This window comes from Salvelinus namaycush, chromosome 26 (assembly GCF_016432855.1).
Source record: "Salvelinus namaycush isolate Seneca chromosome 26, SaNama_1.0, whole genome shotgun sequence".
NCBI classification, from domain to species: domain Eukaryota; kingdom Metazoa; phylum Chordata; class Actinopteri; order Salmoniformes; family Salmonidae; genus Salvelinus; species Salvelinus namaycush.
The window spans coordinates 23,003,506-23,020,939 of NC_052332.1; the positions used below are offsets into that span (position 1 = coordinate 23,003,506).

Consider the following 17,434-nt stretch of genomic DNA (forward strand, 5'->3'; position numbering starts at 1 on the left):
ACGATCGTCAAAGGGACTGAGAGAGGACCAAGGCGCAGCGTGTGGAAAGTACATCTTCTTTTATTCAGAAGAGGGAAAAAAAACACGAAACGAACACTATACAACTAAACAAACAAAATAACAAACTGACGACCGTGAAGCTATAATAACAAAATGGTGCTGACACTGACCACTACACACTGACATAGACAATTACCCACAAAAAGCTAAAGCCTATGGTTGCCTTAAATATGGCTCCCAATCAGAGACAACAATAACCAGCTGTCTCTAATTGAGACCCAATTCAGGCAACCATAGACTTTCCTAGACACCTACACTGAACACTAAACCATCTCCTCTACTAAACCCCCTAAACCATACAACACCCTAGACAATACAAAAAACACACAAACTTCCCCATGTCACACCCTGACCTAACTAAAATAATAATGAAAACAAAGATAACTAAGGCCAGGGTGTGACACCTTCACTCATGCTGCCAAACATACCCTCGTAAAACTGACCATCCTACCGATCCTCGACTTCGGCGATGTCATTTATAAAATAGCCTCCAACACTCTACTCAACAAATTGGATGCAGTCTATCACAGTGCCATCCGTTTTGTCACCAAAGCCCCATATACTACCCACCATTGCGACCTGTACGCTCTCGTTGGCTGGCCCTTGCTTCATACTCGTTGCCAAACCCACTGGCTCCAGGTCATCTACAAGACTCTGCTAGTTAAAGCCCTGCCTTATCTCAGCTCACTGGTCAACATAGCAACACCCACCCGTAGCACTCTCTCCAGCAGGTATATCTCACTAGTCACCCCAAAGCCAATTCCTCCTTTGGCCGCCTTTCCTTCCAATTCTCTGCTGCCAATGACTGGAACGAACTGCAAAAATCACTGAAGCTGAAGACTCATATCTCCCTCACTAGCTTTAAGCACCAGCTGTCAGAGCAGCTCACAGATTACTGCACCTGTACATAGCCCATCTGTAATATAGCCCATCCAACTACCTCATCCCCATACTGTATTTATTTATTTATCTTGCTCCTTTGCACCCCAGTATCTCTACTTGCACATTCAGTGTTTAATTGGTATCGTGTAATTACTTCACCACCATGGCCTATTTATTGCCTTACCTCCCTAATCTTACCTCATTTGCACAGACTGTATATAGATTTTTTCTACTGTATTATTGACTGTATGTTTATTTATTCCATGTGTAACTCTGTGTTGTTGTATGTGTCGAACTGCTTTGCTTTATTCTTGGCCAGGTCGCAGTTGTAAATGAGAACTTGTTCTCAACTAGCCTACCTGGTTAAATATAGGTGAAATAAAACAAAAATGGTCAAGGGTTAGGCTAGTAACATTGCTTTGTCTAGAGATCCACAAGAAAATTAGAAGTGGTTTAGTTTGTTCTCAGAAGGTTTTGGAACCACTGTACTACAGATAGAACTCAAGTAGTGAAAATAAATCCTCAGGGGCTGTTTTGAGTTAGGTTAGCAGTGGAGGCTAACTTTAGCATCACAGATCTGGGTTGGGTATATATGGAGGTTGGTCTGTCTTTTTTTTCTTCCCTTGAAAACCAAGTCTGCTCCTTTTGTCTAGTTTGGAAAGGACTCTCATTGTAGCTTAGTGGCATGCAGACCCATTTGTATCTGCACTCAGTCTCTGCCTAGTCATGACAGCTCTAATTCCTCTCTGAAAGTTAAGCCTCCACACTGCAGGATGAAACAAAGGTTGTCGCAGAGAAGTTTGTCGTATTTTTCTGTTGCAGTATGCTGAGGTAAGGGGTAAGAGTTTTCTAATGCCCCTAGGCATGTATTTTTCTGTTGCAGTATGCTGAGGTAAGGGGTAAGAGTTTTCTAATGCCCCTAGGCATGTATTTTTCTGTTGCAGTATGCTGAGGTAAGGGGTAAGAGTTTTCTAATGCCCCTAGGCATGTATTTTTCTGTTGCAGTATGCTGAGGTAAGGGGTAAGAGTTTTCTAATGCCCCTAGGCATGTATTTTTCTGTTGCAGTATGCTGAGGTAAGGGGTAAGAGTTTTCTAATGCCCCTAGGCATGTATTTTTCTGTTGCAGTATGCTGAGGTAAGGGGTAAGAGTTTTCTAATGCCCCTAGGCATGTATTTTTCTGTTGCAGTATGCTGAGGTAAGGGGTAAGAGTTTTCTAATGCCCCTAGGCATGTATTTTTCTGTTGCAGTATGCTGAGGTAAGGGGTAAGAGTTTTCTAATGCCCCTAGGCATGTATTTTTCTGTTGCAGTATGCTGAGGTAAGGGGTAAGAGTTTTCTAATGCCCCTAGGCATGTATTTTTCTGTTGCAGTATGCTGAGGTAAGGGGTAAGAGTTTTCTAATGCCCCTAGGCATGTATTTTTCTGTTGCAGTATGCTGAGGTAAGGGGTAAGAGTTTTCTAATGCCCCTAGGCATGTATTTTTCTGTTGCAGTATGCTGAGGTAAGGGGTAAGAGTTTTCTAATGCCCCTAGGCATGTATTTTTCTGTTGCAGTATGCTGAGGTAAGGGGTAAGAGTTTTCTAATGCCCCTAGGCATGTATTTTTCTGTTGCAGTATGCTGAGGTAAGGGGTAAGAGTTTTCTAATGCCCCTAGGCATGTATTTTTCTGTTGCAGTATGCTGAGGTAAGGGGTAAGAGTTTTCTAATGCCCCTAGGCATGTATTTTTCTGTTGCAGTATGCTGAGGTAAGGGGTAAGAGTTTTCTAATGCCCCTAGGCATGTATTTTGTGAGACTTTCTTCTCGATATGAGAAAGAAGGACTGCGGTTTTTTAGTTTATTGTGTCAGTCTTAATCTACCATTTAAAAACCTTGTTCATATTTTTCCATGGAAAATGTTGGCCTAAGTCAATTTTTGGCATTAGAAATGCATACGGCTTAAAGAATGACTGTGAGCAGGCTAACTGAATAGAGGTGTGTGTGTGTGTGTGTGTGTGTGTGTGTGTGTGTGTGTGTGTGTGTGTGTGTGTGTGTGTGTGTGTGTGTGTGTGTGTGTGTGTGTGTGTGTGTGTGTGTGTGTGTGTGTGTGTGTGTGTGAAATGTGTGAGCCCTCAGACAGCTGAACGGGCTTGTGTGTGCGTGACACCTCAGCCCACCCAAGTGAAAAGTCTGCATGCTCCACATGATAAAGTGTTAGCGCTCTCTCTGTTCTGTATCAGGGCTTAAACCCTTCGAGCGAGAGTGTGGAGGTCGGAAGTGTGTGTGCTCTGTAATCATTGTATCTGTTGTAACTTGGTGTGTGTATGTGTGTACATGTATCCATGCCTGTGTGTGTGTGTGTTATGGTTCTAACCCTCTCTCCTCTCCCCTTTCTCTGTAGCTCCAGCTGACAGCCCTGGCCTCGTGGAAGGGGGACGTGGTGGAGCTGAACAAGCGGCTGGTGCAGACGGAGAGAGAAAGAGAGCTGCTTGAGAAGAGACTGGCCAAAACACAGGTACTCTACCGGACAATATATATATATATTGTATATTCACATGGATTCATATTCTGTATTGTAAACTCACCTTTTACCTTAACTTAAGCTTACCATTCAAAGTTCCATGCCAAGATAATTGCTGTAATGCTGTGGGTACCACCACCACCCCATCTAAAGCCTTACAAATCTGAATAATATTTATGTCCATAAGCCAGCTGCAGTGGATCTCTCATCATGATCAATCATTTGTGAAACTCTGTGTAAATGGTTCCTCTTTCCCCTTCCTCTTTTCTGCACCTGTGGTTTAGAACTCTCTGGTATGCAAAAGTTCCTTTGTAGGATTTGTATCTTTGAATAATAACCCAAACTGCTCTGATGGATGTTAAAGAACTACAGTAAAATGGAATTGAACTGGCTTCACATAAGAGATTCTTTCGATGTATGTTTTTTGAAGAATATCCAGGAATAGCTGACGCGTCACACAGGCACTGAATTGCATGGCTTGCCTATTGGAATGTGTTTGGAAATCTCCTCTCCCTCCCAAAACAACCACTCCATATGCTCCAATCAGAGTAGTTACTCGTCCGAGAATAGATGCAGAATTCTGATGACATCATCACGGAGATCATCTTTTGGTTGTTACTATCTAGCATGCGCTGGAAAGGAACTACTTTATTTTCAGCAATCGGGTATCACTTTCCCATAACATTGCTCATAGTATCGTATTATTTACTAGAAGCTTTGCTTTTTAAATAAAGAGGAAATTGATTTGGGGATGATTTGGCATGAAGCAACACTCCCCATATGTCACTGGAACCAGGAAGCCTCAGTAACCATGCCAACTGCTTAGCTTCGATCTGCTTTGTAGTTTTCCCAGTCCCAGTGATTGACACTGGCTCTCTCCTAGGAGGGAGTTTTGGGCTCTAACTCTCTCTCTCTCTCTCTCTCTCTGTGTGTGTGTGTGTGTGTGTGTGTGTGTGTGTGTGTGTGTGTGTGTGTGTGTGTGTGTGTGTGTGTGTGTGTGTGTGTGTGTGTGTGTGTGTGTGTGTGTGTGTGGACAGAATGAATGGGTGTGCTAACATTTTTTTATCTAATGGAATGAGTGTAATAGCGAGACAGATTGTGTGAGTACCTGTTCTATAAATGCCTCGGCCTGACTGGGGAATTGTATTTAAATTAAGAAGCTGTTTATTCAGACATGGCCTTCTGAAGCATCTCCCTCAGGCTGTTAGACTCAGTCTCTCTCCGTGGGCCACCACTGCGTGTCTCCCTGGAACCCTGCAAACAGACACAGCACTGGTTCAAAGAGCTGTGGAATACCTCTGCTGGCACCTACATCGACTATGGGTATTTTCCTCGTGGTGATGTTTTTAAACAAAAGGCAATCTGGTACTGTAATTTGTGTTAAATATTGATGCTAGAAGCTGTTTGGTTTGTCTGTTTCCCACCTGTTCCGCTGGAGTTTGATGAAAAGGGATAGGCCATGAGTTAAAGAAAATAAAGAAATAGCTTGAACTGTACTTGCACTCGATGCCATTGTGTTTGGAGAGGAGTGAATAGAATGAAACCTGACATTGGTAGTTGTAGAGAGACTGATCGATTAGATAGTGATGTCATCATACCAAGCTTCTACAGATAGCACTAGGCCTATATCAGCACTGGCAGACAATTGAAACATTTGGCTCCCATTTGCACTTTCCCATTTGTGCCTTTTTTTATGATACAAACGATCTCCACATTCTGTTAGTGTCTGCATAGAGAGTAATGACTGGAATCCTTATAAGTCAGGATCTACACAAGTCAATGATGCCTGTCAGGTCCTAACTCAGACAAAGTACTGGCAGTTGCTATGGAGCCTGTATATGAAATAAAACCTGTTGTAAGATGTGCACACTCTTGACATTTGAACCCTCTCATTGGTCTAAAATACAAAGTCGTAAATATGCAGGACATTTCAGTCAAACAAGTTTATGCAAAGGATATGTGGTGCCTAGAAGTCTAAGGAGGATGTTTGGCTCCAAAAGAGCATGTTTTCCTGAAGTGGATGATTTTTCATTTGACTGTTGTATTGGGGTAACCGTTTGTTCAGAACTCCCCACTCACAAAAATAATTTTAGACTTTTGGTGGGCTTTTCACCTCACAATGTACTTCTGATTAAGGACAGACAGACCAAGCCTTTGGCCCTTGTAGAAGTTGTTGCCTATGAAGGTCACACAAAGCCAAACTGCTTTGAAAATATGTTTTGGCCCTGGCCATAAACCACATGTCACTTCCTATCAGTGACTGTTGTGCCTCTGGGCATCAGTGGACAGTGTTATGACAGTTGGTGACACGCGTCACACTGTGTGACCTGATAATGGCTGAGTGGAAGCTGCTCTTTGTCCCTGCAGCTCTCCATGGGGTATGGAGCTAAAGCCACTCAGCTATTTTAATTACCACTGCTTGCCATTTAACTGGAGGACTCCTGACTCAACCCAGGATAACACACACACACATTGGGGCTCTTGTCTCAACGTAGGGTCTTTGATGGCTGTGTCAGCCTGAGGCACATACCTTGTTACCTGAACCCCCGACCTTTTACACACAGACGTTTTTGTTTAGGATGAAGTACACCCCTGACTCCCCAAGCTTCTGACTTCTGACCTATTGACCTTTGAATCCTACTCCCAGAAACCTGGGTCTTAGACTTTTTCAATGGGGCGCAATGTTTAGAAGGTCGCAGATAGAAAGATTCTACACTAAAGCTGGGCGATATGGACAAAAATACATATCGCAATATATTGTCTGAATTTATGTCATAACGATAAATAGAACAATACGTTTATAACAATGTGCACCATAGTTTTTTAAATGATCCTTTTGTAACGACCATCGTATGAATAATTAGACCAAGGCGCAGTTTGAGTAGAGTTCCACATTTGAATGATAGTGACACATCAAAAACAACAAAGATATAACGATCGTGAAATACGTAGCGCACATTGGCACTCAAACAAAACAATATCCCACATCGCAGGTGGGAAAAAGGGACACACTAATTATGATCCCCAATTAGAGACAACGACCATCAGCTGCCTCCAATTGGGAACCATAAACACACACCAACATAGAAATATAATACATAGAAAACCCCCTAGTCACGCCCTGACCTAAAACACCATAGAGAGCCCTCGGGGTTCAGGACGTGACAGTACCCGTGACAGTACCCCCCCCCCCCGAAGGGGGAAAAACTCCGACCGCAAACCTGAAACGAGATGGAGAGGGTTAGGGTGGGCAACTAGCGTCGGTGGCGGCTCCGGTGCGGAACGTAGCACCCGCTCAGACCGCGGATCCGGCCATGAAGCCGGGCTGAACGCTGTGCCTGGACTGGGCACCGGCGCAGAGGAAGGCTCCGGCCTTGGAGCGGGACTGGACACCGTGCCTGGACTGGGCGTCGGCGCAGTGGAAGGCTCCGGCCATGGCACCGGCGCAGTGGAAGGCTCCGGCCATGGCACCGGCGCAGGAAGCTCCGGACCGTAGACCGTCACTGGAAGCTCCGGGCCGTGGACCGTCACTGGAGGCTCTGAACTGTGAACCGTCGCTGGAAGCTCTGGACTGTGAACCGTCGCTGGAGGTTCCGGGCTGTAGACCGTCGCTGGAGAATCCAGACTGTACACATGCACTGGTGGACGAGTGCGGGGAGCCGGCACAGGACGTACCGGGCTGGGGAGGCGCACTGGAGGCCTGGTGCGTGGAGCCAGCACAGGTTGCACCGGGCTGATGACACGCTCTTCAGGGCGAGTGCGGGGAGCCGGCACAGGACGTACCGGGCTGGGAAGGCGCACTGGAGGCCTGGTGCGTGGAGCCGGCACAGGTTTCACCGGACTGATGACACGCTCTTCAGGGCGAGTGCGAGGAGCCGGCACAGGACGTACCGGGCTGGGAAGGCGCACTGGAGGCCTGGTGCGTGGAGCCGGCACAGGTTGCACCGGATTGATGACACGCTCTTCAGGGCGAGTGCGGGGAGCCGGCACAGGATGTACCGGGCTGGGAAGGCGCACTGGAGGCCTGGTGCGTGGAGCCGGGACAGGTTGCACCGGACTGATGACACGCTCTTCAGGGCGTGTGCGAGGAGCCGGCACAGGACGTACCGGACTGGGAAGGCGCACTGGAGGCCTGGTGCGTGGAGCCGGCACAGGTTTCACCGGACTAATGACACGCTCTTCAGGGCAAGTGCGAGGAGCCGGCACAGGACGTACCGGACTGGGAAGGCGCACTGGAGGCCTGGTGCGTGGAGCCGGCACAGGTTTCACCGGACTGATGACACGCTCTTCAGGGCGAGTGCTGGGAGCCGGCACAGGACGTTCCGGGCTAGGGAGGCGCACTGGAAGCCTGCTGCGTGGAGCCGGCACAGGTTGCACCGTACTGATGACACGCTCTTCAGGGCGAGTGCGGGGAGCCGGCACAGGACGTACCGGACTGGGAAGGCGCACTGGAGGCCTGGTGTGTGGAGCCGGCACAGGTTTCACCGGACTGATGACACGCTCTTCAGGGCGAGTGCGGGGTGCCGGCACAGGACGTACCGGGCTGGGGAGGTGCACTGGAGGCCTGCTGCGTGGAGCCGTCACAGGTTGCATCGGACTGATGACACGCTCTTCAGGGCGAGTGCGGGGAGCCGGCACAGGACGTACCGGGCTGGGAAGGCGCACTGGAGGCCTGGTGCGTGGAGCCGGCACAGGTTTCACCGGACTGATGACACGCTCTTCAGGGCGAGTGCGAGGAGCCGGCACAGGACGTACCGGGCTGGGAAGGCGCACTGGAGGCCTGGTGCGTGGAGCCGGCACAGGTTGCACCGGATTGATGACACGCTCTTCAGGGCGAGTGCGGGGAGCCGGCACAGGATGTACCGGGCTGGGAAGGCGCACTGGAGGCCTGGTGCGTGGAGCCGGGACAGGTTGCACCGGACTGATGACACGCTCTTCAGGGCGTGTGCGAGGAGCCGGCACAGGACGTACCGGACTGGGAAGGCGCACTGGAGGCCTGGTGCGTGGAGCCGGCACAGGTTTCACCGGACTAATGACACGCTCTTCAGGGCAAGTGCGAGGAGCCGGCACAGGACGTACCGGACTGGGAAGGCGCACTGGAGGCCTGGTGCGTGGAGCCGGCACAGGTTTCACCGGACTGATGACACGCTCTTCAGGGCGAGTGCTGGGAGCCGGCACAGGACGTTCCGGGCTAGGGAGGCGCACTGGAAGCCTGCTGCGTGGAGCCGGCACAGGTTGCACCGTACTGATGACACGCTCTTCAGGGCGAGTGCGGGGAGCCGGCACAGGACGTACCGGACTGGGAAGGCGCACTGGAGGCCTGGTGTGTGGAGCCGGCACAGGTTTCACCGGACTGATGACACGCTCTTCAGGGCGAGTGCGGGGTGCCGGCACAGGACGTACCGGGCTGGGGAGGTGCACTGGAGGCCTGCTGCGTGGAGCCGTCACAGGTTGCATCGGACTGATGACACGCTCTTCAGGGCGAGTGCGGGGAGCCGGCACAGGACGTTCCGGGCTAGGGAGGCGCACTGGAAGCCTGCTGCGTGGAGCCGGCACAGGTTGCACCGGACTGATGACACGCTCTTCAGGGCGAGTGCGGGGAGCCGGCACAGGACGTACCGGACTGATGACACGCTCTTCAGGGCGAGTGCGGGGAGCCGGCACAGGACGTTCCGGGCTAGGGAGGCGCACTGGAAGCCTGCTGCGTGGAGCCGGCACAGGTTGCACCGGACTGATGACACGCTCTTCAGGGCGAGTGCGGGGAGCCGGCACAGGACGTACCGGGCTAGGGAGGCGCACTGGAAGCCTGCTGCGTGGAGCCGGCACAGGTTGCACCGGACTGATGACACGCTCTTCAGGGCGAGTGCGGGGAGCCGGCACAGGACGTACCGGGCTAGGGAGGCGCACTGGAAGCCTGCTGCGTGGAGCCGGCACAGGTTTCACCGGACTGATGACACGCTCTTCAGAGCGTGTGCGGGGAGCCGGCATAGGATGTACCGGGCTGGGGAGGCGCACCGGAGGCCTGGTGCGTGGAGCCGGCACAGGTTGCACCGGACTGATGACACGCTCTTCAGGGCGAGTGCGGGGAGCCGGCACAGGACGTCCCGGACTAGGGAGGCGCACTGGAAGCCTGCTGCGTGGAGCCGGCACAGGTTGCACCGGACTGATGACACGCTCTTCAGGGCGAGTGCGGGGAGCCGGCACAGGACGTACCGGGCTAGGGAGGCGCACTGGAAGCCTGCTGCGTGGAGCCGGCACAGGTTGCACCGGACTGATGACACGCTCTTCAGGGCGAGTGCGGGGAGCCGGCACAGGACGTACCGGGCTAGGGAGGCGCACTGGAAGCCTGCTGCGTGGAGCCGGCACAGGTTGCACCGGACTGATGACACGCTCTTCAGGGCGAGTGCGGGGAGCCGGCACAGGACGTACCGGGCTAGGGAGGCGCACTGGAAGCCTGCTGCGTGGAGCCGGCACAGGTTGCACCGGACTGATGACACGCTCTTCAGGGCGAGTGAGGGGAGCCGGCACAGGACGTACCGGACTGGGAAGGCGCACTGGAGGCCTGGTGTGTGGAGCCGGCACAGGTTTCACCGGACTGATGACACGCTCTTCAGGGCGAGTGCGGGGTGCCGGCACAGGACGTACCGGGCTGGGGAGGCGCACTGGAGGCCTGCTGCGTGGAGCCGTCACAGGTTGCACCGGACTGATGACACGCTCTTCAGGGCGAGTGCGGGGAGCCGGCACAGGACGTACCGGGCTAGGGAGGCGCACTGGAAGCCTGCTGCGTGGAGCCGGCACAGGTTGCACCGTACTGATGACACGCTCTTCAGGGCGAGTGCGGGGAGCCGGCACAGGACGTACCGGACTGGGAAGGCGCACTGGAGGCCTGGTGCGTGGAGCCGGCACAGGTTGCACCGGACTGATGACACGCTCTTCAGGGTGAGTGCGAGGAGCCGGCACAGGACGTACCGGGCTGGGGAGGCGCACTGGAGGCCTGCTGCGTGGAGCCGTCACAGGTTGCACCGGACTGATGACACGCTCTTCAGGGCGAGTGCGGGGAGCCGGCACAGGACGTTCCGGGCTAGGGAGGCGCACTGGAAGCCTGCTGCGTGGAGCCGGCACAGGTTGCACCGGACTGATGACACGCTCTTCAGGGCGAGTGCGGGGAGCCGGCACAGGACGTACCGGACTAGGGAGGCGCACTGGAAGCCTGCTGCGTGGAGCCGGCACAGGTTGCACCGGACTGATGACACGCTCTTCAGGGCGAGTGCGGGGAGCCGGCACAGGACGTACCGGGCTAGGGAGGCGCACTGGAAGCCTGCTGCGTGGAGCCGGCACAGGTTGCACCGGACTGATGACACGCTCTTCAGGGCGAGTGCGGGGAGCCGGCACAGGACGTACCGGGCTAGGGAGGCGCACTGGAAGCCTGCTGCGTGGAGCCGGCACAGGTTGCACCGGACTGATGACACGCTCTTCAGGGCGAGTGCGGGGAGCCGGCACAGGACGTACCGGGCTAGGGAGGCGCACTGGAAGCCTGCTGCGTGGAGCCGGCACAGGTTGCACCGGACTGATGACACGCTCTTCAGGGCGAGTGAGGGGAGCCGGCACAGGACGTACCGGACTGGGAAGGCGCACTGGAGGCCTGGTGTGTGGAGCCGGCACAGGTTTCACCGGACTGATGACACGCTCTTCAGGGCGAGTGCGGGGTGCCGGCACAGGACGTACCGGGCTGGGGAGGCGCACTGGAGGCCTGCTGCGTGGAGCCGTCACAGGTTGCACCGGACTGATGACACGCTCTTCAGGGCGAGTGCGGGGAGCCGGCACAGGACGTACCGGGCTAGGGAGGCGCACTGGAAGCCTGCTGCGTGGAGCCGGCACAGGTTGCACCGTACTGATGACACGCTCTTCAGGGCGAGTGCGGGGAGCCGGCACAGGACGTACCGGACTGGGAAGGCGCACTGGAGGCCTGGTGTGTGGAGCCGGCACAGGTTGCACCGGACTGATGACACGCTCTTCAGGGCGAGTGCGGGGTGCCGGCACAGGACGTACCGGGCTGGGGAGGCGCACTGGAGGCCTGCTGCGTGGAGCCGTCACAGGTTGCACCGGACTGATGACACGCTCTTCAGGGCGAGTGCGGGGAGCCGGCACAGGACGTACCGGGCTAGGGAGGCGCACTGGAAGCCTGGTGCGTGGAGCCGGCACAGGTTGCACCGGACTGATGACACGCTCTTCAGGGCGAGTGCGGGGAGCCGGCACAGGACGTACCGGGCTAGGGAGGCGCACTGGAAGCCTGCTGCGTGGAGCCGGCACAGGTTGCACCGGACTGATGACACGCTCTTCAGGGCGAGTGCGGGGAGCCGGCACAGGACGTACCGGACTGGGAAGGCGCACTGGAGGCCTGGTGTGTGGAGCCGGCACAGGTTTCACCGGACTGATGACACGCTCTTCAGAGCGAGTGTGAGGAGCCGGCACAGGACGTTCCGGGCTAGGGAGGCGCACTGGAGGCCTGGTGCGTGGAGCCGGCACAGGTTTCACCGGACTGATGACACGCTCTTCAGGGCGAGTGCGGGGAGCCGGCACAGGACGTACCGGGCTGGGAAGGCGCACTGGAGGCCTGGTGCGTGGAGCCGGCACAGGTTGCACCGGACTGATGACACGCTCTTCAGGGCGAGTGCGAGGAGCCGGCACAGGACGTACCGGGCTGGGGAGGCGCACTGGAGGCCTGCTGCGTGGAGCCGGCACAGGTTGCACCGGACTGATGACACGCTCTTCAGGGCGAGTGCGGGGAGCCGGCACAGGACGTACCGAGCTAGGGAGCCGCACTGGAAGCCTGGTGCGTGGAGCATGCACAAGTTGCACCGGACTGATGACACGCTCTTCAGGGCGAGTGCGGGGAGCCGGCACAGGACGTACCAGGCTAGGGAGGCGCACTGGAGGCCTGGTGCATGGAGTGATGACATGCTCCTCAAAACGCCTGCGCTGCAGCATACTCCTAGCCAACATCTCTCTCCGATATCCCTCCTCAAATTGCTCCATCGACTCCCAGACGGTCTCTGGCTCTTTCCTCGGCCGACCGCCCCTTGTTCCCCTCCCCCCCAAAAAATATTGGGTTTGCCCTTGGGCTGTTTGTGGCCGCGGACCCCGGCGTCGTCGCTGTCCTCCTTTACTCCTCTGCGACTCCCTCCAAGGAAGGGTCTTGCATCCACCTAGTATCTCTTCCCATGACCAACTCTCCTTCACCTCCTGGGCACGCTGCTTGGTCCTGACTTGGTGGGATATTCTGTCATGACCGTCGTATGAATAATTAGACCAAGGTGCAGCGTGAGTAGAGTTCCACATTTTAATGATAGTGACACTTCCAAAACAACACAAATATAACGATCGTGAAATACGTAGCGCACATTGGCACTCAAACAAAACAATATCCCACATCGCAGGTGGGAAAAAGGACACACTAAGTATGATCCCCAATTAGAGGCAACGATCAACAGCTGCCTCCAATTGGGAACCATACACACACACCAACATATAAATATAATACCTAGAAACCCCCCTAGTCACGCTAGGCTCTCTATGGTCAGGGCGTGACACCTTTAAACTACTACTACTACTACTAGTTTGATGGTTGTAGCCATCAGTTGTCCCATTAACAATCACCCATATTAGCAAACTTATTTAATTTCAATTCACTTCACATTTCATTTCAATTCACTTCACATTTCTCTACTATAGGCTACATGTCGCAGTAAAATGCCTGCGATAAGTGATCGGTATGGTCAGTGTCGTTAATTTTAAGTTTATCGTCCCAGCTATATTCCACACGACTCAATGTTCCGCATGACAGAGGTTTATGTTTTTTCTATCAACATCATGCAATTCTATGATGTTTCTCACATTCATTTGGCAGTGTGATAAAGAGAAAAGTATTGATTTATTTATTTATGTCACGTTCCTGACCTGTTTTCTGTTGTTTTTGTATGTGTTTGACGGTCAGGGCGTGAGTTTGGGTGGGTAGTCTATGTTATGTGTTTCTATGTTGGTTAAAGGGTGACCTGATATGGCTCTCAATTAGAGGCAGGTGGTTTTCATTTCCTCTGATTGAGAGCCATATTAAGGTAGGTGTTTTCACATTGATTGTTGTGGGTGGTTGTCTCCTGTGTCAGTGTATGTTACGCCACGCGGGACTGTTTCGGTTTTGTTTGTTCGTTCGTTTTATGTAGTCAGTTTTCCTGTTCTTGCGTTCTTCGTGTTTCATGTAAGTTCGTCGTCCAGGTCTGTCTACGTCGTTTGTTGTTTTGTAATTATTCAAGTGTTCGTCGTGTTTTCTGTTTTGTTGATTAAAAATCATGTCTTATCACAACGCTGCATTTTGGTCTAATCCTTGCTACTCCTCTTCGGATGAGGAGAAGGAGGAAGCCCGTTACAGAACCACCCACCAAACCCGGATCAAGCAGCGGGACCACGAACAGTGGTCCACGAAAAAAGGATTGCAGGATTTCTGGAGTTGGGAGGAAATCATAGAGGGAAAAGGACCCTGGGCTAAGGTGGGAGTGAATCGCCGCTTTGAGGAGGAGAAGGAGGCAGCCACAGCCCAAAACCGCAGATATGAAGGTACGCGGCTAGCAAGGAAGCCCGAGAAGAAACCCCAAAAATTTCTTGGGGGGGGGCTAAGAGGTAGTGGGCCAAGGGCAGGTAGGAGACCTGCGCCCACTTCTCAGGCTAACCGTGGAGAGCGGGAGTACGGGCAGACACCGTGTTACGCAGTAGAGCGCACGGTGTCTCCTGTACGTGTGCATAGCCCGGTGCGGGTTATTCCACCTCCCCGCACTGGTAGGGCTAGATTGAGCGTTGAGCCGGATGTCATGAAGCCGGCCCTACATATCTGGCCACCAGTACGCCTCCTCGGGCCGGCTTACATGGCACCAGCCTTACGCATGGTGTCCCCGGTTCGCCTACATAGCCCGGTGCGGGTTATTCCACCTCCCCGCACTGGTCGGGCGACGGGGAGTATTCAACCAGGTAAGGTTGGGCAGGCTCAATGCTCAAGGGAGCCAGTACGCCTGCACGGTCCGGTATTTCCGGCGCCACCTTCCCGCCCCAGCCTAGTACTACCAGTGCCTACACCACGCACCAGGCTTCCAGTGCGTTTCCAGAGCCCTGTTCCTCCTCCACGCACTCTCCCTATGGTGCGTGTCTCCAGCCCAGTGCCTCCAGTTCCGGCACCACGCACTAAGCCACCTGTGCGTCTCCAGAGCCCTGTACGCACTGTTCCTTCTCCCCGCACTCGCCCTGAGGTGCGTGCCCTCAGCCCGGTACCTCCAGTTCCGGTACCACGCACCAGGCCTATAGTGCGCTTCGAGAGGTCAGTGTGCCCTGTCCCTGCTCCCCGCACTAGCCTGAAAGTGCGTGTCTCCAGTCCGGTGCCTCCAGTTCCGGCACCACGCACCAGGCCTACAGTGCGCCTCATCCGGCCAGAACCATCCGTCTGCCCAGTGCCATCTGAGCCATCCGTCTCCCCAGCGCCGTCTGAGCCATCTGTCTGCCCAGCGCCGTCTGAGCCATCTGTCTGCCCAGCGCCGTCTGAGCCATCTGTCTGCCCAGCGCCGTCTGAGCCATCTGTCTGCCCAGCGCCGTCTGAGCCATCTGTCTGCCCAGCGCCGTCTGAGCCATCTGTCTGCCCAGCGCCGTCTGAGCCATCTGTCTGTCCAGCGCCGTCTGAGCCATCCGTCTGCCCAACGCCGTCTGAGCCATCCGTCTGCCCAGCGCCTTCTGAGCCATCCGTCTGCCCAGCGCCTTCTGAGCCATCCGTCTGCCCAGCGCCTTCTGAGCCATCCGTCTGCCACGAGCCATTAGAGCCGCCCGTCTGTCCCGAGCCATTAGAGCCGTCCGTCAGTCAGGAGCCGCTAGAGCCGTCCGTCAGTCAGGAGCTGCCAGAGCCGCCAGCCAGTCAGGAACTGCCAGAGCCGCCAGCCAGTCAGGAGCTGCCAGAGCCGCCAGCCAGTCAGGAGCTGCCAGAGCCGCCAGCCAGTCAGGAGCTGCCAGAGCCGCCAGCCAGTCAGGAGCTGCCAGAGCCGCCAGCCAGTCAGGAGCTGCCAGAGCTGCCCTACAGTCATGAGCTGCCCTACAGTTATGAGCTGCCCTACAGTCATGAGCTGCCCTACAGTCATGAGCTGCCCTCCAGTCATGAGCTGCCCTCCAGTCATGAGCTGCCCTCCAGTCATGAGCTGCCCTCCAGTCATGAGCTGCCCTCCAGTCATGAGCTGCCCTACAGTCCGGAGCTGCCACCCAGTCCGGAGCTGCCACCCAGTCCGGAGCTGCCACCCAGTCCGGAGCTGCCACCCAGTCCGGAGCTGCCACCCAGTCCGGAGCTGCCATTAGTACAGAGTTGTCCCTCTGTCCGGAGCTACATCTCTGTCCTGAGCTACCTCTCTGTCCTGAGCTACCTCTCTGTCCTTAGCTACCTCTCTGTCCTGAGCTACCTCTCTGGCCTGAGCTACCTCTCGTTCCTGAGTTGTCTCCTCTATGTAGGAGGGGCCTTAGTGAAGGTTCCTGGACCATGGTCGGGGGCGAGGGTCGCCACTCAAAGGACGCTAAGGAGGGGGACAAAGACAGTGGTGGAGTGGTGTCCTCGTCCACCGCCGGAGCCGCCACCGCGGACAGATGCCCACCCAGACCCTCCCCTTGAGTTTTAGGGGTGCGCCCGGAGTTCGCACCTTGAGGGGGGGGTTCTGTCACGTTCCTGACCTGTTTTCTGTTGTTTTTGTATGTGTTTGACGGTCAGGGCGTGAGTTTGGGTGGGTAGTCTATGTTATGTGTTTCTATGTTGGTTAAAGGGTGACCTGATATGGCTCTCAATTAGAGGCAGGTGGTTTTCATTTCCTCTGATTGAGAGCCATATTAAGGTAGGTGTTTTCACATTGATTGTTGTGGGTGGTTGTCTCCTGTGTCAGTGTATGTTACGCCACGCGGGACTGTTTCGGTTTTGTTTGTTCGTTCGTTTTATGTAGTCAGTTTTCCTGTTCTTGCGTTCTTCGTGTTTCATGTAAGTTCGTCGTCCAGGTCTGTCTACGTCGTTTGTTGTTTTGTAATTATTCAAGTGTTCGTCGTGTTTTCTGTTTTGTTGATTAAAAATCATGTCTTATCACAACGCTGCATTTTGGTCTAATCCTTGCTACTCCTCTTCGGATGAGGAGAAGGAGGAAGCCCGTTACAATTTAACCTTTATTTAACTAGGCAAGTCAGTTAAGAACAAATTCTTATTTACAATGACGGCCTACCTCGGCCAAACCCTAACCGGACGACGCTGGGCCAATTGTGCGCCCAATCACGACCGGTTGGGATACAGCCTGGAATCGAACCAGGGTCTGTAGTGACGCCTCTAGCACTGACATGCAGTGCCTTAGACCGCTGTGCCACTCGGGAGCTCCACTTGGGAGATTTCTGTATTCATAAACACAGGAATTATTGTCAAAACGCTAAACCATTGTGAATAAGTCCATAGTAGTTGTAGGAGATAGTTTGCAGTAATGTTAGTGCTTGATTAATGTTCCATTGTGTAAAGCACTAGGCAGACCCCTCTTTGTCTGGCTTTGTTTCATTTTCATGTTCAACCGCTGACACAGGCCAGAAAAACATACCAATCTGCGAAGGTCATTCCAGGAAGCGTAGTATAACACACATGCACTCAAGCCTGATCTCTCTTTCTCACTCTAACTCACTCACCTCTTCTCATCCTCCACTTGTAATATAGCTGAGGGGAAAGCTCATACATTTCTCTCTCCCAACCTCTGGGCTCCATGTAGACACTCCCCAGAAAAGCCCTTAGACCTCACACACAGTGTGTGTGTGTGTGTGTGTGTGTGTGTGTGTGTGTGTGTGTGTGTGTGTGTGTGTGAGACAACCAACCTTGCAAACCAACAGAGAATCGCCTTTCAAAAATGTGCAGATAACAGAATAGGATGCCGTTTCGATATTAAGGCTTTAGCTCAGTGGG

General features: G+C 53.9%; 1 protein-coding gene across 1 annotated transcript in view; it reads left to right on the top strand.

Annotated features, from left to right (window-relative positions):
- Positions 1-17,434, top strand: part of LOC120021001 (colorectal mutant cancer protein-like) — a 154,929-nt gene that overhangs the window by 47,306 nt on the left and 90,189 nt on the right. Inside the window, exons 5-13 of the mRNA XM_038964665.1 lie at positions 1,826-1,834; positions 1,948-1,956; positions 2,070-2,078; positions 2,192-2,200; positions 2,314-2,322; positions 2,436-2,444; positions 2,558-2,566; positions 2,680-2,688; positions 3,322-3,435. Coding sequence (XP_038820593.1) covers positions 1,826-1,834; positions 1,948-1,956; positions 2,070-2,078; positions 2,192-2,200; positions 2,314-2,322; positions 2,436-2,444; positions 2,558-2,566; positions 2,680-2,688; positions 3,322-3,435 — 186 coding nt within the window. The remainder of the gene's footprint in view (positions 1-1,825; positions 1,835-1,947; positions 1,957-2,069; positions 2,079-2,191; positions 2,201-2,313; positions 2,323-2,435; positions 2,445-2,557; positions 2,567-2,679; positions 2,689-3,321; positions 3,436-17,434) is intronic.